We start from the raw sequence: 22,151 nt of genomic DNA on the forward strand, positions 1-22,151 counted from the left end.
GGGAGGGGGGCAGCTTTGGCTCCTTCCTGTCACAGGCACTGGACATGGGCTGGTGCTGAGCCCGAGGGACCAGATCCAGCGCTGCTGTTTCCCAGAGCTCACCGCCTGTCTGGAGACAGAGGAGGCACCAGATGATTCCGTTTGAGGGGAATGATGATTCCATTTGGAGCAACCAAGGGCAGCCACCTGCCTGATATGGTAACCAGTCAGCATGGGCCAGGCTTGCAGCTCCTCTCGCCCATTTCTTTGCTTTAATCAGGAGAGAACGTGTGGTTTGGCTAAGCTAGGACGAGCCTGGGAAGAGAAGGAATGTCTTTTTGCGTTCTCTTTATTTGATCTCATTCATTCATTATCATTATAGAACACTCTGATGAACAAGCACGGAACCCAAAATTGTGGGTCCAGCCCGGCGCGGTGCCTCAAGCCTGTAATCCCAGCACTGTGGGAGGCGGAGGTGGGAGAATTGCTTGAGCCCAGGAGGTTGAGGCTGCAGTGAACCGTGATCGAGTCACTGTACTGCAGCCTGGGTGGCAGAGTGAGACTCTGTCTAAAAACAAAACAAAACAAAACAAAAACAGTTGTAGGGCCTTGAAGACTACCTGCCCAGGTGTGAATCCTGGATGCGACATTTCCTGTTGCTGTGACTTCAGTCAAGTGAATGAATGTCTCAGATGTCCCTGTGCCTTACTCGCCTTATCTGTAAAATGGGATTAAAATAGTATCTCCCTCAGATTGTGGGATTACATGAGTTACTATCTGAAATGTTTAGAACTGTGCCTGGCACATTGTCAGGGCTCCATACATGTTAGTTGCTTGTTTTTTTTTTTTTTTTTTAAATGTATAGGTACTGGGAATGCCGCAGATAGCAGCACAGACAAGGTCCCTGTCCACCTGGAGCTGACATGCTAGCAGGGACTATGTAAAAACAGACATGTAGGCTATGCTTGTGGCAGTAAGTGCTAAGAAGAAAAATAAAGCAAAGTAAGGGGACAGATAGGGTTTGGGGTGCTGCCAGCTTGCAAGGTGGGTTGAGGAAGGCTTCTCTGAGGTGCTGTAGTTTGAGCAGACACCTTGGTGAGGGGAGGGCAGGACAGCCATGGCACTATGGGGGGTGGGATGGGATATGGGGTTGGGAGAGTGGCCTGAAGTCGCCTAGGCTGGAGTGCGGTGGTGTGATCTTGGCTCACTGCAACCTGGGTTCAAGTGATTCTCCTGCCTCAGGCTCCCAAGTAGCTGGGATTATAGGTGCCTGCCACTATACCTGGCTAATTTTTGTATTTTTAGTAGAAACAGGGTTTCACCATGTTGGCCAGGCTGGGCTTGAACTCCTAACCTCAGGTGATCTGCTTGCCTCAGCCTCCCGAAGTGCTGGGATTACAGGCATGAGCCACCGCACCCGGCCACCTTTTCTCTTTTTTCCCTATGGGGTGACAGTACCACCTCTCCCTGGGCTGCTTGCACTTTCACAAGAGATTCTGGATCTGTGCTTCCAAATAGAATAGCTACCAGGCACAGATGCTTCTGAGTACTTGAAACATGGCTAGTTCAGGCTGAGATGTATAAAATACATCTCAATACAAAATACCAAATATAGAAGACTCACTATGAAAAACTATATATACAGTATCTTGTTAGTAATTTTACATTGATTTACACATTGAAATGGTCTTATTTTGGATATAGTAGGTTAAATACAATATTAACTTCATTTTACCTGTTTCTTTTCACTCTGTGATTTGGCTACTAGAAAATTTTAAAGTTATTTATATGGCGTGCATTCTATTTCTATTGGACAGCGCTGCCTTACAAAGTTAAAAGCCTTCAAGATTTAATTAAATTAATTCATAATTAAAATTGCAACTCCCTCAACTCTGGGATCCCCCTACCCCTCACAGGGCTCTTACAGTACTTATCACCTTCTCAAATACTGTATAATTTACATATCTGTTATGTTGATTTCTTATTGTCTACACCTCCTGCTAGAATATAAACTCTAGGATGGCAGAGCTTTATTTTGCTCAGTCATGGGATTAGAACAGTCCCAGGCAGCCAGGCTCGGTGGCCGGTGGCTCACTCCTATAATTCCAGCCCTTTGGCAGGCTGAGACAGGTGGATTGTTTGAGCCCAGGAGTTTGAGACCAACCTACAGAACATAGTGAGAGCCCCCACACCCATCTCTACAAAAAATCAAAAAATTAGCCAGGGCTGGGCGCAGTGGATCACACCTATTATACCAGCATTTTGAGAGTCTGAGGTGGGTGGATCACTTGAAACCAGGAGTTCACAAACAGCCTGGCCAACATGGCGAAACCCTGTCTCTACTAAAAATACAAAAATTAGCCAGGCATGGTGATGCGTGCCTGTAGTCCCAGCTACTCCAGAGACTGACGCAGGAGAATCGCTTGAACCTGGAGGCAGAGGTTGCAGTGAGCTGAGATTGCGCCACTGCACTCCAGCCTGGGTGACAGAGCGAGTCTCAAAAAAAAAAAAAAAAAAAAAAAAAAAAAAAAATTAGTTCAGTGTGCACACCTGTGGTCTTAGTTACTTGGGACGCTGAGGTGGGAGGATCACTTGAGCTCAGAAGATTGAGGCTGCAGTGAGCCATGATTGTGCCACTGCATTCCAGTCTGGGCAACAGAGTGAGACCCGGTCCAGCCCTCTCACCGTAAAAGAACAGTGCCAGGCACATAGTAGGTGTTCACTTGACAGTCAATGATTGGATGAATGTAGGCAAAGAGGCATTCAGTTTTTGGTTTTGTTTTGTTTTTTTGGGTGGACAGGAAGTAGGATATTTAATGGTGGGCATAATTTATTGAGGGCAGCACAGTGAAAGCCCTCATGAGTACAAGGCTTGCCACTTCTCCAGGGGGCCATGACTGGGGATGGATTTGACCCCACGGTCATCTGGGATGAGCTGTTTCTCAGCCACCACATCTTCAAATTCATCTGCATTGAACTTGGTAAAGCCCCACTTCTTTGAGATGTGGATCTTCTGGTGGCCAGGGAACTTGAACGTGGCCCCTACGTAGGGCCCCAATCACATGCTCCTTGTTCTGCAGCTTGGTGTGGATGAACATGATGACTTGGCCAATGCGAACCCTGGCTATGGTGCCCTGGGGCTTTCCAAAGGCACCTTGCATGCCTGTCTGAAGCCTATGCTGGGAACAGTGCTAAGGTCGAAGACATTGGAAAGGGCTGTCTCCACAGTCCCTTAGAGCAAAAATCAGGCTGTCCATGCAACAAAGGATGCTGTTTGCAGCCATTACACATGGGACCCTCAGCAGTTTCCATAGTGGCCAAATCTTCAGTTTTTCTAGAGATGTTCTAAATATAGATTTTCATGTGTAATCTCCAGATTTTTCTATGTTTTCAGTAATTCAAATGACCTTAGAGCATTGTGTGTGCCAAAAGAAACATTTCTGCAGGAGTTTTGGCTACCTGTCTGCATCGCCTGTGATCCAGATGATTCCAGAAACTGATATAGGAGGCCAGGTGGGGAGGAACCTGATGTGGGGAGAGTGTGGAGCTGGATTCTACAAATCTGCCTGTCCCAGAAAACTTACCCCTTCTGGGCCAACATGCATCTAAGTGGATGGTAATTAAGGAATGACCCCCATCTCCTGCATACCGTCCTCTGGTATGTCTACAACTAAAAAAGAAAGCGAGGTGTCTGTATTAGTCCATTTTCACACTGCTATGAAGAAATACCTGAGACTGGGTAATTTATAAGGAAAAAGAGGTTTAATAGACTCACAGTTCCATATGGCTGAGGAGGCCTCGCAATCATGGCAAAAGGCAAAGGAGGAGCAAAGGCATGTCTTACATGGTAGCAGGCTAGAGAGTGTGTGCAGGGGAACTGCACTTTATAAAACCACCAGATCTCATGAGACTTATTCACTATCATCAGAACAGTATGGGAAAAAACCCACCTCTATGATTTAATTACCTCCCACCAGGTCTCTCCCACAACACGTGGGGATTATGGGAGCTATAATTCAAGATGAGATTTGGGTGGGGACACTGCCAAACCATATCATTCTGCCCCTGGCCCCTCCAAAATCTCATGTCCTCATATTTCAAAACCAATCATGCCTTTTCAACAGTCCTCCAAAGTCTTAACTCCTTTCGGCATTAACTCAAAAGTCCACAGTCCAAAGTCTCATCTGAGACAAGGCAAGTCACTTCCGCCTATGAGCCTGTAAAATCAGAAGCAAGTTAGTTACTTCCCAGATACAACAGGGCATTGGGTGAATACGCTTGTTCCGAATGGGAGAAATTGGCCAAAATGAATGGGCTATAGGCCCCATGCAAGTCTGAAATCCAGTGGGGCAGTCAAATCTTAAAACTCCACAATGATCTCCTTTGATTCTATGTCTCACATCCAGGTCAAGAGGTGGGTTCCCATGGTCTTGGGCAGCTCCCCCTCCTGTGGCTTTGCAGGGTACAGTCCCCCTCCAGGCTACTTTCATTGGCTGGCATTGAGTGTCTGCAGCTTTTGCACGTGCACAGTGCAAGCTGTCCTACTATTCTGGGGTCTGGAGGATGGTGGCCCTCTTCTCACAGCTCCACTAGCCAGTGCCCCAGTGGGGACTCTGTGTGGGGGCTCCTATCGCACATTTCCCTTCTGTACTGCCCTAGCAGAAGTTCTCCATGAGGGCTTCACCCTGCAGCACAACTCTGGCCTAATGTTTCCATATATCCTCTGAAATCTAGGCAGAGAGGTTCCCAAACCTCCATTCCTGACTTGCGTGCACCTGCAGGCGTAACACCATGTGTAAGCTGCCAAGGCTTAGGGCTTGCACCCTCTGAAGCAATGACCTGAGGTGTATGTTGGCCCCTTTTAGCCATGGCTGGGACACAGGGACCAAGTCTCAAGACTGCACAAAGCAGCAAGGCCCTGGGCCTGGCCCACAAAACCATTTTTTTTCTCCTAGGCCTTGAGGCCTGTGATGGGAGGGACTGCCATGAAGACCTCTGACATGCCCTCTCTGAAGGGGTGGCCTGCCCCTCCATACTTGTAGGCGTTTCTCGTTAGGTGGAACAAGAGACTTGAGAAAAGAAATGAGACACAGAGACAAAGTATAGAGAAAGAAAAAGTGGGCCCAGGGGACCGGTGCTCAGCATACAGAGGACCCGGGCCGGCACCGGTCTCTGAGTTCCCTCAGTATTTATTGATCATTATCTTTACCATCTCGGAAAAGGGGAAGTGGCAGGACAATAGGAGTAGTAGGGAGAAGGTCAGCAGAAAGACATATGAATAAAGATCTCTGTGACATGAATAAGGTTAAAGAAAAGTTCTGTGCCTTGATATGCATATGCAAACATCTCCATAAACCTTTTTAGTGCATAAAGAGCAGTATTGCTGCTAGCAAGTCCCACCTTCAGCCCTAAGGGGTTTTCTCCTAAGGAGGTTTTCTCGTAAGGAGGTTTTCTCCTATCTCAGTAAATAGAACATACAATCGGGTTTTACACCGTGTTAGCCAGGATGGTCTCGATCTCCTGACCTCGTGATCCATCCGCCTCTGCCTCCCAAAGTGCTGGGATTACAGGTGTGAGCCACCGCGCTCGGCCTCTGTTTTTTTTTTTTTTTTTTTTTTTTAAGATGGAGTCTTGCTCTGTTGCAGGCTGGAGTGCAATGGCGCAATCTTAGCTCACTGCAACCTCTGCCTCCTGAGTTCAAGCAATTCTCCTGCCTCAGCCTCCTGAGTAGCTGGGATTATAGGTGTGTGCCATCACATCCGGCTAATTTTTGTATTTTTAGTAGAGACAGGGTTTCACCATGTTGGTCAGGCTGGTCTCAAACTCCTGACCTCGTGATCGGCCTCCCAAAATGCTGGGACTACAGGCATGAGCCACCATGCCTGGCCACTTTACTTTCATTTACAGTTTATTATAAAGGATGCAACTAATGGAAAAATGCATAGGCTAAGGTATTGGAGATGCAGTGGGGCTCGGAACTTCCACGCCCTCTCAGGGTGAACCACTCTCCCAGCACTCCCTGGAAACACTCTGAACCTTTAGTTCTTTTTTTTTGTTTTTTTGTTTTTTTTTTTTTGAGATGGAGTCTTTCTCTGTTGCCCAGGCTGGAGTGCAGTGGCCCGATCTCGGCTCACTGCAAGCTCCGCCTCCCAGGTTCACGCCACTCTCCTGCCTCAGCCTCCCGAGTAACTAAGACCATGCCACCACACCTGGCGAGTTTTTTGGTATTTTTATTAGAGACAGGGTTTCGCCGGGTAAGCCAGGATGGTCTCGATCTCCTGACCTTGTGATCTGCCCGCCTGTGCCTCCCAAAGTGCTGGGATTACAGGCATGAACCATCGCGCCCGGCCACCTTTAGGGTTTTTACGTGGGCATGATTGACGAAATCATTGGCCATTGGTGACTGAACTTAATCTCCAATCCTCCCGGAGGCCGGAGGCGGGTCGAAGAGTGTGTGTGTTTTTGCGTGAGATAGGCCCACCCTCTCTCTAATAACACGGTTGCTCCCTCTGGCAACCAGCCGCATTCTGAAGCTATCGAGGGGCTTTCAGCCACCAGTCATCTCAGGAACCTATGAAAAGACACTCTTCTCTCTCTGGAGATTCTGGGAGTCCCAGAAACTCTTGCGTTGGGAACTTGGGGCTGTCTACCAAAGAGTATACAGCTTCGGCCAGGCGCGGTGGCTCACGCCTGTAATCCCAGCACTTTGGGAGGCCGAGGCGGGTGGATTACTTGAGGCTAGGAGTTTGAGACCAGCCTGGCCAACATGATGAAACACCATCTCTACTAAAAATACAAAAATTAGCCAGGAGTGGTGGTACATATCTGTAATCTCAACTACTTGGGAGGCTGAGACAGGAGAATCGCTTGAACCCAGGAGGCAGAGGTTGCAGTGAGCTGAGATCGTGCCACTGCACTCCAGCCTGGGCAACTGGGTGACAGAGACTCTGTCTCAAAAAAAAAGAGTATAAAGTTTCAGTTAGACAAGAGAAAGAAGCTATAGTGATCTATTGCTCAGAATGGTGACTATAAGAAATAATACATTGCATATTTCAGAATTGCTAAAAGAGTAGGTTTTAAGGGTTTTCAGCCGGGCACGGTGGCTCAAGCCTGTAATCCCAGCACTTTGGGAGGCCGAGGCGGGTGGATCACGAGGTCAGGAGATCGAGACTATCCTGGCTAACATGGTGAAACCCCGTCTCTACTAAAAATACAAAAAAACTAGCCGGGCGTGGTGGCGGGCGCCTGTAGTCTCAGCTACTTGGGAGGCTGAGGCGGGAGAATGGCGTGAACCCGGGAGGCGGAGCTTGCAGTGAGGAGATCACGCCACTGCACTCCAGCCTGGGAGACACAGCGAGACTCCGTCTCAAAAAAAAAAAAAAAAAAAAAAAAAGTGTTTTCATCCACAAAAAAATATGTTAGCTGATGAATTTGTTCATTAGCTTGATTTAATCATTCCACATTATAAATAGATATCCAAACAGTGCACTGTACCCCATAAATATATACAATTATTTGTCAAAGCAATGTCTCATGCCTGTAATCCCAGCACTTCGGGAGGCCAAGGTGGGAGGAATGCTTGAGCTCAGGGATTCGAGACCAGCCTGGACAATATGGCAAAACCCTGTCTCTACTGAAAATACAAAAATTAGCTGGGCGTGGTGGTGCATGTCAGGAATCCCAGCTCCTCGGGAGGCTGAGGCATGAGAATTGCTTGAACTTGGGAGGCAGAGGCTGCAGTGAGCCAAGATGGTGTCACTGCACTCCAGCCTGGGCAACAGAGTAAGACTCTGTCTCAAAAAAACACAAATTAGCCGGGTGTGGTAGTGCACAGGTACTGTAGCCTACAGTCCCTCTGACAGTTTTGTCTTTTCTGGAATTTTGTAGAAATGAAATCATTATGGTATGTGGGCTTTGTGGTCTTTTTCCACAAAGCTAATACTTTTGAGGTTCCTCCAGATCGTCCTTGCGTCAGTAGTTTGTTCCTTTTTATTGCTGAGTAGTGCTCCATTGTATGAGTATATTGCAATTTGTTTATCCACTCTCCTATTGATGGACATGTTGTTTTTTTTTGGCTTTTATGAATAAAGCTGCTATGAGCATTCATGTATAAGTCTTGGTGTGGGCATATGTTTTAATATCTCTTGGGTAATATCTAGCAGTGGGATTGCGGTATGGTAAATGTATATTTAAACATTTACGGGAAACTGAGGGTACCAAGATTTTCAGTCATACTGGTGAAATGAATGGTGCCCAGGAATTTGTGTTTTTTATTTTTTGAGACAGGGTCTCTGTTGCCCAGGTTGGAGCACACAGGCATGATCATTGCTCACTGTAACCTTGAACTCATGGGCTCAAGCAATCCTCCTGCTTCCTGCTCCCAGTAGTTGGGAGTACAGGCAGGCGTCACCATGCCCAGCTAATTTTTTCATTTTTAAGTTTTTGTAGAGATTGGGGTCTCCTTAGGTTGCACAGGCTGGTCTTGAATTCCTGGTCTCAAGCAATCCCCACCACCTCCTCGGCCTCCCTAAGTGCTAGGATTACAGGTGTGAGCCACGGTGCAGGGCCCTGTGCAGGTTATTTATTTATTTATTTTTGGATTTTTTTTTTTTTGAGATGGAGTCTCTCTCTGTTGCCCAGGCTGGAGTGCAATGGTGAGATCTCGGCTCACTGCAACCTCTGCCTCCCGGGTTCAAGCAATTCTCCTGCCTTAGCCTCCTGAGTAGCTGGGATTACAGGCACCTGCCACCATGCCTGGCTAATTTTTGTATTTTTAGTAGAGACGGGGTTTCGCCATGTTGGCCAGGCTGGTCTTGAATTCCTGACCTCAGGTGATCTGCCTGCCTTGGCCTCCCAAAGTGCTGGGATTACAGGCGTGAGCCACGGCGACTGGCCATATGCTTATTTATTTTTTTATTTTGAGACAGAGTCTTGCTCTATTGCCCAGGCGGGAGTGAAATAGCGCAATCTCAGCTCACAGTAACCTCCACCTCCTAGGTTCAAGCAATTCTCCTGCCTCAGCCTCCTGAGTAGCTGGGATTACAGGCACCCACCACCATGTCCAGCTAATTTTATACTTTTAGTAGAGACAGGGTTTCTCCATGTTGGTCAGGCTGGTCTTGAACTCCTGACCTCAGGTTATCCACCCAAATCTGCCTCTCAAAGTGCTGAGATTACAGGCTGAGCCACTGTGCCTGACCTGGGCCATGTGCATTTCTAACAAGCTTCCCAGGTACAGCCAGGTGTCTGTGCTAGGTGATCTGGACTTCAACGTCCTTCACCTCTGAAGGACGGCCTTCCTTCCCCCTTCTGTCTGTGAAGTTCCAGGTTTTACTCCCTAACCTCAGCCCCAGAGGAGACCCAGCATCCAGATTCTGAGAGGCTGATCCCACCATACAGAAACCCTGGTCTGGCTCAGGAGTGAGTCAGTCCATATGCACCCTCATTAGCTTAGCATCATGAGGGGTGGTAATTATTATGGTAAATACATGATTGTAAGCTTGCCGTCCTGCTTCCTGCATCTTCTGACTTTATATGAGCCTGAGGTCTCCCTCTTGCCCTTCTTGTGATAATGCAAGGAGGAAGTGTTTAGTTGTTCATTCATACACACTTATTGAGTCTTTTCTGTGCTAGGTAATGTTTAGGTGTTGAAGAAACACTGTGAAAGGGATAAAATCTCTGTTTTCAAGGTACTAGGGAATGAACAACGTATGTATAAACAACTAAGATAATCTCAGGGAGTATTAGGTTCCATGAAGAAAATACAACAGGGTAATGGAGAATGGAACTTTATTTTTATTTGTTTTTGAGAGGGAGTCTCGCTCTCTCTGGAGAGCAGAGGGGTGATCTCGGCTCATTGCAACCTCGGCCTCCCAGGTTCAAGGGATTCTCCTGTCTCAGCTTCCCCAGTAGCTGGGACTACAGGTGTGCACCACCACGCCCGGCTAATTTGTGTAGTTTTAGTAGAGATGGGGTTTCACTATGTGGGCCAGGCTGGTCTCAGACTCCTGACCTCAAGTGATCTGCCCGCCTCAGCCTCCTGAAGTGCTGGGATTACAGGCGTGAGTCACCCTGCCCAGCTCATAATGGAACTGTAGATAGGCAAAAGTCTTCTCTGAGTGCAACATCTGAAGCCAGAGGGAGTCAGCTATATTAATATCCAGAGCTATTCTGTAGCTCTGGATTGGCCACACGAGGCTTTTGAGCACTGGAATTGTGGCTAGTTGGTACTGAGATGTGCAGTAAATATAAAATATACCCGAATTTCAAAAACTTATTATAAAAAAATTAACATATTGTATTAGTGATTTTTTCTTTTGGCTACATGTTGAGATGATCATATTTTGAACATATTAGATTAAATATATTAAAATGAAGTTCATTTTCTTCTTTTTCGTTTTTAAAAAATGTACCAACTAGTAAATGTAAATTGCCTATGTGGCTGGCATTGTATTTCTATTGGTCTGGGGAGAAGGGTCCTAGGTAGAGAGAACGGCAAATGTACAGTTCCAGGGGCAGAAACTGAAGGATGCAGGGGCAAGAGCGGCCGGGGAAAAAGTGGCTGAAATGGGAAGGGACCAGATCTAGTGGGACCTTGGTGGCAGCTCTGTAAGGAGGTGGGTTTTAATTGAAGTACGGTTGGGACGCCATTTTAAGCAGGGAAGGGCAGGGTCTGAATTCACAGGCCCCTGTGGCTGCGAAGTTGGGAACGGACTGCGGGGGAGTGGCCCAGACGGACGGCCGATTGCACCTTTCGCGTGGATGGAAGGCAGGGTGGTTGTAGGTGGGAAGAATCCTAGGTTCCCATGCTGTCTGAACCAAAGTCATTTGTGGCCCTGCCCTCCCTTGGGACTCAGTTTCCCCACCTATAAAATACGCCCCAGTGTTCGCAAACCCTGGAGGGGCCCGCAGCCCTGCAGGAGCGGCCGCCGGCGCCAGGGGGCGCCTCCTCGATAACTCGGCGCTCGGCTGGCCAGGCACCGGCGCGTCGGCCGCTCGATTGGTCGCGTCGAGGCCGGCTGAGCGCCGCGGGCCTGCGCCATTGAGGAGCGGCGGGGAGGAAGCGCCGCGCAGCGCCGGGCTGGGGCGGGCGGCCCGGGACACCGACAGGTAGGGGCCGAGCGGCGCCGCGCCGGGCGGGGCCGGGGCCGGGAACTGCAGGGCCGGCGCGGATCCACGGGCCGCCGCTAGAGCTCCGCCTAGACCTGGGGGCCCGGGCCCACCCTAGGGAGAGCGATGCTGGGAGCCTGGGGGCCTCGTCGTCCGGCCTCGGTCTGAGCCCCTCGGGGTAACCCTGGGGCGTGTGCTCCCCCGAAGGCCCCGAGCCCGCCACCTCCGGGGACCCCTGCGTCCGAGTCCCCGCGAGCACCCCAGGCACAGGCTCGGAGTTGGCTGAACCTCTGGGAACCCCGACGTCCGTGTCCTGGGGAGCCCGAGCCCCTGCTGGACGCCGGCACACTTTCTGGGGTCCCAGCAGCCTGACGCCCTGGAATTGGGAGGTGTCAGTCCGCGCCTGTCCGCCTGAGCCGTAGTCTCAATGCAGGACCCTAGTGTGCGAGTTCCCCACATTACGCCCAGGAGTGGGGTGTCAGTTCCCTAGAATGCCTTAGTCTTAATCAGCCACCCGAGGTCACACTCTGGGGCGGAGATATCAGGCCTAAAACTTCTCTTTACCTTTTGCCCCCCAGGGTCACGCCCTGGCACAGCCACTCCTCCTAGGTGTGGGATCCCGGCGCCGTTCCCTCCAGGTTTTACCTGGGTGGTTGTGTCTCTGTTCCCTGGAGGGGGCTGAGGGTTCCGAGAGCTGGGGGCGGGAAGGTTGTGGGAGCGTCGCCTTCCGGGCAGTGCCGTCCCTGTGGGGTCACCGGTCGGACAGCCGCCCCCGCCCCGGTTTTGGAGCTCCCTGGCGCTGGCAGCGCTCAGTACCGGCCGCCTCGGGGAGGGACGCCCAGGTCCGGTTGCCAGTCCTTCCTATTCCCGGTCTGGCCGCTCCTCAGGGGAGGGGCCTGGCTCAAGGTCATGCCCGGCTGTCTGCCCGCCCGTGGGCTCAGCACTGATCCCTACTGTCACCCGCCCCACTGGGTAGGGGAGCCCAGGTGGGGGTTAGTGTCAGGCAGCTGCCTAGAAGCCCTGATGGACCGGAGTGTAAACACTTTGGGATTCTGACCAGTCTGGCGGCCCTTGCTGACACTGAATTCCTCAAGGGAATCCTTGAAGTGGCCTCAAGCTGGGTCTAGATACTTAGCAGAGCAAATCATGGGTGCTTTCTGGTTTGGGCCTCAATTTTACCGACCAGGGCGCCTTACAGTGCTAACCGCTCATGCTTTTAAAATCTGTGCTTTGCATTCTTTTCCATTTAGGGCAAGTAGGGTAGAGCCTGAACTTGTTTACAAACTGACAGTTGTTTCCCTTGATTTGGAGATAATTGGTAGTTGGCACTCAGAGAGAGTTGGCATTTGGGGCCGAAATTAATGGCAATAACTACAAAAATAAAGAGTACTCTGACCTTGGCTTCTTAAGTTTGTTTGGAGTCCCCATAGTGAGATTAGTCAGTTTCACATTTGGTTTTCACAAATTTACTCCTTTAAAGTTACAGTAGTGGCAAGGCACGGTGGCTCACGCTTGTAATCCCAGCACTTTGGGAGGCCAAAGTGGGCAGATCACTTGAGGTCGGGAGTTCAGACCAGCCTGGCCAACATAATGAAACCCTGTCTCTACTAAAAATACAAAAATTAGCTGGGGATGGTGGCAGGTGCCTGTAATCCCAGCTACTCAGGAGGCTGAGGTGGGAGAATCGCTTGAACCCAGGAGATGGAGGTTGCAGTGAGCCGAGATCCCATCACTGCTCTCCAGCCTGGGCGAGGGAGCAACACTCTGTCTCCAGAAAAAAAAAAAGTTACAATAGAGAAATGTTTCTTTTACTTAGACTGTTGATCATTGGTTTTTAAAAAATTGTTCTTATAACCCTTTTTAAACAAATGTAGCCAATAATTAGTTTTATATAACTCTACCCTTAAAAAGTATCTTTATATTCCATTCGCGGAAAAAAAGAAATCTTTGGAAAGAAATTGGGCAAATATTTTACCAAATGCTGTTTTTTTCCTTCTTTCCTTTTTTTTTTTTTTTGAGACAGAGTCTCGCTCTGTCTCCCAGGTTGGAGTGCAGTGGCAAGATCTTGACTCACTGCAAGCTCCGACTCCTGGGTTCATGCCATTCTCCTGCCTCAGCCTCCCGAGTAGCTGGGACTACAGGCGCCCGCCACCACGCCCGGCTAATTTTTTGTAGTTTTAGTAGAGACGGGGTTTCACCGTGTTAGCCAGGATGGTCTTGATCTCCCGACCTTGTGATCCGCCCGCCTCAGCCTCCCAAAGTGCTGGGATTACAGGTGTGAACCACTGCGCCTGGCCTGTTTTTTTCTTTTTACTGTCACTGTTGACAACAAAAGTGAATCTTCTCTGGAAGTACAAGATATTGTTGACAAACGAAAGCCAGTTTTTCTAGGAGACTGAGTTCCTTCTGATGGAGGCCTTGTGCTTCAGGTAGTTGTTGGATGGCAGCCTCTCAGTTGGGACAGGTGTGTCTTCTGGCACTAAGATGAATCACTAGAGGTGGGGCAGCGTGCTTGGAAAGGATCCTGAAAGTAGGCTGGCTCCAGTGGGATGTGTGCCATGGCAAATCTGTAGTGCCTGGCAGGGTGGCTGATGACTGACATGGTGGATCAGAGCAAGATTTGAGGCTCACAGTTTCCACTGGGATCTTCTAGCTGAGCAATCTGAGAACCCAGTTAAACTTTTGTGTCGCAGTTTCCCTCATGTTGACTTTTTGTAATACTAAAATTACTTTTTTTTTTTTTTTTTTTTGCTAATACTGGTAAACACCAGTTATTATAATGGGCAGTAGTACCTACCACATCTAAATACTGTGGCTGGAGTCAGAGGCTTTCTGGAGTTTGGTTTGTAATAATTGACTAAGATTGTTCATTATATCAGCGTCATCTGGTGCCCAGGTACCGGTAATGCAGTTCCAGGACATTTAAGAACAGTGGTAAAGCACTGTTGTGTCTCTCCCATGTATATGATTGTATAAGTGATCCTCGTGAACAAATTTGAGACATTTAATTTGGGTGGCCTAAATGAGGATCATTAAAGAATGTGAATTCTCCCCCCACCCCCAACTTTATTCAGGTTTCTTTCATCAATTTCTTTTTCTTTTTTTTTTGTTTTCTTTGAGATGGAGTCTCACTCTGTTACCCAGGCTGGAATGTAGTGGTATGATCTTGGCTAACTGCAACCTCCGCCTCCCGGGTTCAAGGGATTCTCCTGCCTCAGCCTCCCGAGTAGCTGGGATTACAGGTGCCTGCCACCATGCCTGGCTAAGTTTTGTATTTTTGGTAGAGACAGGGTTTCACCATGTTGGCCAGGTTGGTTTTGAACTCCTGACCTCAGGTGATCCACCTGCTTCGGCCTCCCAAAGTGCTGGGATTCCAGGCGTGAGCCACCACCCCCGGCCTCTTTCATGAATTTCATTTGGACAATCTCCTAGGGCATTTTCTCTCTTAATCTAGGATAAGGTTTCTTAACGTTGGCTCTGTTGACATTCGGGTTGGATAATTCTTTGCTGTGGGAGCTGTCTTGTGCATTTTAGGTTTAGCAGCTTCCATGGTCTTTATTCACAAGATGCTGGTAGCAGCCCCTAAGTCATGATCAAAAATGCCTCTGGACATTACTAAATTATGCCCATATGAGAACCTCTGATCAGGGTGGTCTAATCCCGAGGTAAATCACCGTGAGCAATGGACAGTTACACTGAAAAGATAGACGGCTTTGAGTTGTAGGTAATTTTTGGTAAATTTAAGAGTGACTATTCCCTGAAGCAGCATCAGAATGTAGATGTTTTGCTTTGCCTCCAGTTACTGAAGGGGGCATCTTACAGAGCTTCTTGCCTCATCTTTTAAAACGTCTGTGGCCAGGTGCAGTGGCTCACGCCTGTAATCCCAGCACTTTGGGAGGCTGAGGCGGGTGGATCACCTGAGGTCAGGAGTTTGGGACCAGGCTGGTCAACACAGTGAAACCCCATCTCTACTAAAAATAGAAAAAATCAGCTGGGTGTGGTGGTGGGCACCTGTCATCCCAGCTACTGGGGAGGCTGAGGCAGGAGAATCGCTTGAACCCAGGAGGCAGAGATTGCAGAGAGCCGAGATCGTGCCGCTGCACTCCAGCCTGTTCTTTGCATTCATCTACCTTCAGGCAGGTAGAGGAGGAAATCATTCAGTTTTTATGTTGATTTTCATTATTTTCCTTTGACAGATTTTTCTGTGACCATGAAAGAGAGAAATAAAGAATGATCCATGATTTCTAAACACCTTTTCCTGAGGATACAGTCATGTTGGAAGGCCTTGTAGCCTGGGTTCTCAATACCTATTTGGGGAAATATGTCAATAACCTGAACACCGACCAGCTCTCAGTTGCACTTCTCAAAGGTGAGTATTTCTCTGGGTGAGGTACAGCTTTACAGGTGGCATTTCTGTTTTTGTATTTTTTTTTTTGTACTGAGAATCTTAAAACTTAATGCCCAGATGGCTGTGTACTAAATGTGTGTAAAAAGGTCCCATATGACCCTGATGATTATTACAGAGTAACTTTATAGCTATATTGTTATAGATTTTAAGGAACTATTAAATATAAAAAAAAAAAAAAAAAGCAAAATAAGCTATACTACTGGTGACTGTGCTTAGTCCCAGTTAATTTTTTAGCTTTATGAAGCTTTATGGAGGCAACCACAATGTACTGACAGTAGCATTGATTTTGGCTTCAAATACTGTTTTGTCATTTATTAGCTATATGAACAATAGCTCATATTGAAATTCTAAGCCTCAGTTTCTTTAGACAGAGATACCTCCAGAGGGTTGCTATAAGGATCAACTGGAATAACATTTAAAGTCCCTAGTCTGCTGGCATATAGTAGGCGCTCAATAAAAGTTTTAAAATTGATTACTGTGAGGTGTTCAACAGAATTTCTGAGGTTTTGGCTTGCTTAATAGTAAAGTACCTGAAGCTTGAGACATTTTACCCTTTACAGGCCTAGACTTGGTAAATGCAGTCCCTGATTTGGCATGGGAATTTGAAAGCTGCATTTTCTCCCTTTCCTTGTTTTAATTTAAATTCTCTTTGCTCAACTCAAAATGGAGCTTTTTAACATATGTAGGAAGAGAAGAAAGTCAGTCTGCAAGTGTGTAAAATCATAGGAAATGGGAAGGAGACTTCAAATACAGTGAAACCTCACCTTCGTGGATGTGAGTTTTGGTAAGTGGACCAGGACAGGTTAGAGAGAACAGTGACACAGCTGTTTGCATAGTCTGAGAATAGAGTATCAGTGGTTCACCTGTTCCTTTAAATGTGTTGCTTTCCGGCGGGGCGTGGTGGTTCACGCCTGTAATCCCAGCACTTTGGGAGGCCGAGGCAGGTGGATCACCTGAGGTCAGGAGTTTGACACCAGCCTGGCGAACATGGAACCCCTCTCTGCTAAAAATACAAAAATTAGCTGTGCATGGTGCCAGGCACCTGTAATCCCAGCTACTCGGGAGGCTGAGGCAGGAGAACCGCTTGAAACCGGAAGGTGGAGGTTGCAGTGAGCTGAGATCACACCACTGCACTCCAGCCTGGGCAACAAGAGTGAAACTCCATCGCAAAAAAAAAAAAAAAAAAAAAAAGTGTTGCTTTCCATGTTTTTCTGACCAAATGATTATGGCAGTGATAGGCCATGGGCAGAGCTGTCATGGTTATGCCTCCCCACTCTCTTCCTTTCCTTTCCTATTCTGGTTTTCCTCTTGTCCTGAAACAGGAGCTAAGTGGAAAGCGAGAGTGAGCAGTCTGTCAGGGAAGAGGCTGCGTTCAGAGTGCGAATAGTAGTGTCAAGTTCACCTCTCTGGTCTCTCATTGAAGTTTTCAGACCACTGTGAAGCTAACTACATCGTGTGAGGTGTAGGTAACAGGGCCTAGAAAGACAGCTGCAGACTGTGACCCTGCTATCAAAGAGCTGGTTCTGTCGGGAGTGATATGGCAACAGCATTTGCCGAAGAAATGAATAAATAGAAATGGATGATATCTGATGTGTTACAGAGTCGTACTAACATTGCTCAGCAGTTTTAGAATATATCTTGTAACAACAACTCTGTTTATCTGGTACCTTAAACTGCTTTTCTGCCCTTATTTCCTTTCTAAAAACATTATTCTTTATGGCTTTTAATGAACCTGTTGAACTTGAACAATATTTCTCTGCAGGATAGAAAAATACTTTTTCTTTCATAACTAGTGTTAGTATGGTACCTGATGCTTATGGATCCAAAGCACATCACAGAGCTTGGCCAGAAACATCTTGGGAGCACGGAAGTGTACTGAGGAATGGCTTCGTAAAGAAGTTGGTTCATCTGCTTGTTCATCTCTGACACAGTTAAGCAGTGTGTGGGGATAGAGAGGGTACTAGATAGGAATGAGAATGTTCTTTTTGTTTTTTGAGACAGGGTTTCTTTCTGTCGCCCAGGCTGGACTCACTGCCACCTTGACCTTCTGGGCTCAAGCAATCCTCCTGCCTCAGCCTCCCAAGTAGCTGGGACCACAGGCATGCAACACCATGCCCGGCTAATTTTTGTATTTTTTTGGTAGAGATGGGGTTTCGCCATGTTGCTCAGGCAGGTCTCGAACTTCTGAGCTCAAGTGATCCTCCCACCTGGGCCTCCCAGAGTGCTGGGATTACAGGCGTCATCCACTGCACCCAGCCGAGAATGTCATTTCAATCTATCTGCAGATATTTACTGTTCTAGATGCTTTGAGAGATGCAAAGGGGACTGAAATAGTGGTCAAGGGTATTGATTCTTTTAGCTAAACTATGTGTTTGAATCACAGTTCTTCCATTTACCAGTAACGTGGGCAGGTTACTCAGTTTCTTCATGCTTCACTCTCCCTTTCTGTGAATTGGAGATAATATTAACTATCTCGTAAGGTTCTGAGGACTGAGAAATTAATGTGGGTCAGAGAGCTTAGAGCTGTTCTTGGTATATTGTAGGTTCTCAGACAATGTTAGCTATCATCATCCATCCTCATAGTCATCACTGTGTGATTGGATTGGCTGGCAGTTTGGACTTCAAAGAGATTGTATATGTGTGTGTGTGTGTGTGTGTGTGTGTGTGTATATGATTGTATCCACATACGAAAAGTAGCAAAATGCAAAGTAACATGAGTTGTTTAAGAATGGAGATAGACTTAAAGACAATAAACAAAATACAAAGTAACATGAGAGGATCACCTGAAGCCAGGAGTTCAAGACTAGCCTGGGCAACATGGTGAGATCCCTTTTCTACCAAAAAAAAAAAAAAAAAAAAAATTAGCTGGGTGTGGTGACGCATGCCTGTGGTCCCAGCTACTTGGGAGGCTGAGGTGGGAGGCTCGCTTGAGCTGGAGAGGTTGAGGTTGCATGGAGTTGTGTTCCCTCCACTACACTCTAGCCTGTGCGACAGAGCAAGACCCTTTCCCCCCCAAAATTTTCACTTGTTCAGTCATTCAAAAACATTTATTGAGGCTGGGTGTGGTGGCTCACGCCTATAATCCTAGCACTTCGGGAGGCCAAGGCCAGAGGATCACCTGAGGCCAGAAGTTTAAGACTAGCCTGGGCAACATGGTGAGATCCCTTCTCTGAAAAAAAAAAAAAATGAGCTGAGTGTTGTGGTGCACACCTGTGGTTCCAGCTACTTGGGAGGCTCAGGTGGGAGGATTGCTTGAGCCTAGGAGGTCGAGGCTGCACTGAGCTGTGTTCTTGCCATTGCACTCCAGCCTGTGCAACAGAGCAAGACCCTGTTGCAAAAAAAAAAAAGTTCATTGTTCAGTCATTCAAAAACATTTATTGATGCTGGGCATGGTGGCTCACACCTGTAATTCCAGCACTTTGGGAGGCCAAGGCGGGCAGATCACTTGAAGCCAGGAGTTCTAGACCAGCCTGGGCAACATGGTGAAACCCCATCTCTACTAAAAATATAAAAGTTAGCAGGGAGAAACTACTATTATTTATTTGTATTGTTGTGAGGATTAAATGAGATAATGTGTGTGAAGTGCATGGACACAGTAAGACCACACTAAATGGTAGCTGCTATTCTTTTTTTTTTTTTTTTCATTTGAGAGAGAGTCTCACTCTGTTACCCAGGCTAGAATGCAGTAGTAGGATCATAGCTCACTGCAGCCTTGAACTTTTGGGCTCAAGCGATCCTCCTGCCTCAGCCTCCGGGGTAGCTGGGACTATAGGTGCATGCCACCATGCCTGGGTAATTTTTTATTTTTCGTAGAGACAGGGTTTCACTATGTTGCCTAGGCTGGTCTGCAACTCTGGGCTCAAGTGATCCTCCTGCTTGGCCTCCTAAAGTGCTGGGATTATGGGCATGAACCACCACGCCCATCTTCTTATTCCACCTCTATAGTCCCTGATCTTAGAGGACTGTTAACCTGTTTGGGAGACAAATTATACAGTAATACAAGGGAGTATAGATTAAATGGTTATTCTGGAAATACAGGCATCATGCAAGGGGGTGTGAAGGAAGAGAGCTGTCCATTCTGCCTGTAGGACTCTGGGAAGGTTATGGAGATAGCTTTTTGAGTGGATCTTTTTCTTTTTCTTTCTTTTTCTTTTCTTTTTTTTTTTTTTTGGAGACAGGGTCTTGCTCTATCACCCCAGGAGTGCAGTGGCACCATCACGGCTCACTGCACCCTCAACCTCTCTGGGCTCAAGCGATCTTTCCATTTCAGCCTCCTGAGTAGCTGGGACTACAGGCATGTACCACCATAGGTCCAGCTATTTGTTTTATTTTTTTGTAGAGATAGGGTTTTACCATGTTGCCAAGGCTGGCCTTGAACATTTGGGCTCAAGCAGTCCTCCTGCCTTGGCCTCCCAAAGTGCTGGGATTATAGGCGTGAGCCACTGCACCCAGTCTTGAGTGGATTTTAGCAGGATTTCCATAGGTGGCACTGGGCAGGTCCCCACATTCCAGGTGGAATGCACCCTGTGAGCAGAGGCTGAAAACTTGCAGGGTGTTTTTGAAATGGTTTGGGGCCAGAAGGTAGGTGGCTCACACCTGTAATCCCAGCACTTTGGGAGGCTGAGGCCGGTGGATCACTTGAGGTCAGGAGTTCAAGACCAGCCTGGCCAAGATGGCGAAACCCTGCTTCTACTAAAAATATAAAAAAAATTAGCCAGGCACGGTGGCAGGCGCCTATAATCGCAGCTACTCGGAAGGCTGAGGCAGGAGAATCGCTTGAACCCAGGGGGCGGAGGTTGCAGCGAGCTGAGACCGCGCCACTGCACTGCAGCCTGGTCAACAGAGTGAGACTGTGTCTCAAAAAAAAAAAGGTAGAGGCTGCCAGTACCACGTCAGAGTCTGAACTTCAGCCTGGGGCCATGTCGTATATTTGTAACCCAAAACTTCCATTTCCCCTCCTTTTTGTTTTTATAAGCGCGGAACGTTAGGTTGATTCTTTAACCTGGAGCAGAGGGAAGAGGATTCAGTAGCCATTAGAAATTACTAAGAAATGACCAACCTCTAAATTACTCCCAGTTTAGGGAGTAGATTTCTTGCTAGCCTGAGATGAGTTTTTGGATGAGACATCCGTGAGTAAGTGTGTGATGTCTGCCTGGAGTAAGTGACCAACATTATCATTTATAAAGCACTCGGTACTTTGGGTGCTTTTCTGCTTGGCTCTTTGGAGGGACTTTTCCCTGCAGGGCCAGTCGTGGGTGCATATTTGAGTGGGTGGGGACTAGGAAATCTTCAGTCTTAAACTACGGCCGTGCTGGTTCGCCGGATTCCTTTGCTTTTGGCTTGGTGTAGGCTGTTGTTTCTTCTCATTTTTTCCTTTACATTCTCTCTGTCCTTTCTAGATCTTCTCCTTTGCCCTCCATGCTTCAGCTTTAATTTTTCGTGGTGTGAGTTGCCTGTAATTCCCTTTACTTTCCCAGGGTTGTACAGCTGCCAGGGAAGCCCAGAGCTCACCTGCCTTTGTGACAGATTTGGGCATTGAAAAATAAGGTGGTTCGGCCTGGGTGCAGTGGCTCACGCCTGTAATTCCAGCACTTTGGGAGGCCAAGGTGGGTAGATCACTTGAGGTCGGGAGTTCAAGACCAGCCTGATCAATATGGTGAAACCCTATCTCTACTAAAAATACAGAAAATTAGCCGGGTGTTGTGGCGGGCGCCTGTAGTCCCAGCTACTCAGGAGGCTGAGACAGGAGAATCGCTTAAACCCAGGAGGCGGAGGTTGCAGAGCCGAGATCGCGCCATTGCACTCTAGCCTGGGCGACAAAAGCGAGACTCCATCTCAAAATAAAAATAAAAATAAGGCGGTTCGAAGTGTAAATCATACTATTCAAAAGAAGAAACTATTTAATTGCTACCTTTAAGTGGATTTCAACTAAGGGAAATGTTTCATGATTTTTTTTTCCCCTTATGTTCATTTTCTCCCCAAATGTGGATATGGGGTTGTTTCACTGGGGTTATAAACTTTTCCTTTCCATTAGTCTTAAGGTATGGTGGTGGGGTCAGGGGGCATGGCCCATGCGGACAAATGTTCCTGCAAAAATAGAAAAATAAATTGATTGTATTTGTTCAGAATCTGCCAAGTTGCTAGATTTGAATTTTCTTCTTTTTTTTCCCCCTTTTTCTTTTTAGAGACAGGGTCTAGCTCTGTTACCAAGGCTGGAGTGCAGTTGTGCGATTATAGCTCACTGCAGCCTTGACCTCCTGGGCTCAAGCGATCCTCCTGCCTCAGCCTCCCCAGTAGCTGGGACTACAGGTGCATGCTACCATGCCTGGCTAATTTTTAAAAATTTATTGTAGAGTTGGGGTCTTGCTGTGTTGCCCAGGCTGGTCTTGAACGCCTGGGCTCAAGCGATTTCCCAGCCTCAGCCTCCCAAAGTGCTGGGATTACAGGTGTGAGCTGCCGCACCTGGCCTGAATTTTTTAGAAACCAGTAACCCAGAAGGCCTGAACAGTCATTTAAAGGGAAACATAATCCCGTCTTCTGCATTATTTTGTACTTGGAGTAAAAGGCTCTCTTGCATTTCTTACCAATTAATGGTGGTTGTCTGTACTTCCTGTTCTTGAAAAATGTATTATCTCAGACAGACTTAGGTTGCTAA

At 47.6% G+C, this 22,151-nt stretch overlaps 1 protein-coding gene and 1 pseudogene across 2 annotated transcripts in view; one reads left to right on the forward strand and one right to left on the reverse strand.

Annotated features, from left to right (window-relative positions):
* Positions 1-3,193: 3,193 nt before the first annotated feature.
* On the reverse strand, positions 3,194-3,308 carry LOC112615946 (annotated as a pseudogene).
* Positions 3,309-10,997: 7,689 nt separating this feature from the next.
* The window catches only part of VPS13D (vacuolar protein sorting 13 homolog D), a 285,687-nt gene continuing 274,533 nt past the window's right edge, over positions 10,998-22,151 (forward strand). The window contains exons 1-2 of one of the 2 annotated variants that reach the window (XM_025382385.1): positions 10,998-11,088; positions 15,285-15,457. In XM_025382385.1, the coding sequence (XP_025238170.1) occupies positions 15,361-15,457 (97 nt within the window). In that variant the 5' untranslated portion in view covers positions 10,998-11,088; positions 15,285-15,360. The remainder of the gene's footprint in view (positions 11,089-15,284; positions 15,458-22,151) is intronic. The other variant, XM_025382394.1, reaches the window with a different exon arrangement.

This window comes from Theropithecus gelada, chromosome 1 (genome assembly GCF_003255815.1).
Source record: "Theropithecus gelada isolate Dixy chromosome 1, Tgel_1.0, whole genome shotgun sequence".
Lineage (NCBI taxonomy): Eukaryota > Metazoa > Chordata > Mammalia > Primates > Cercopithecidae > Theropithecus > Theropithecus gelada.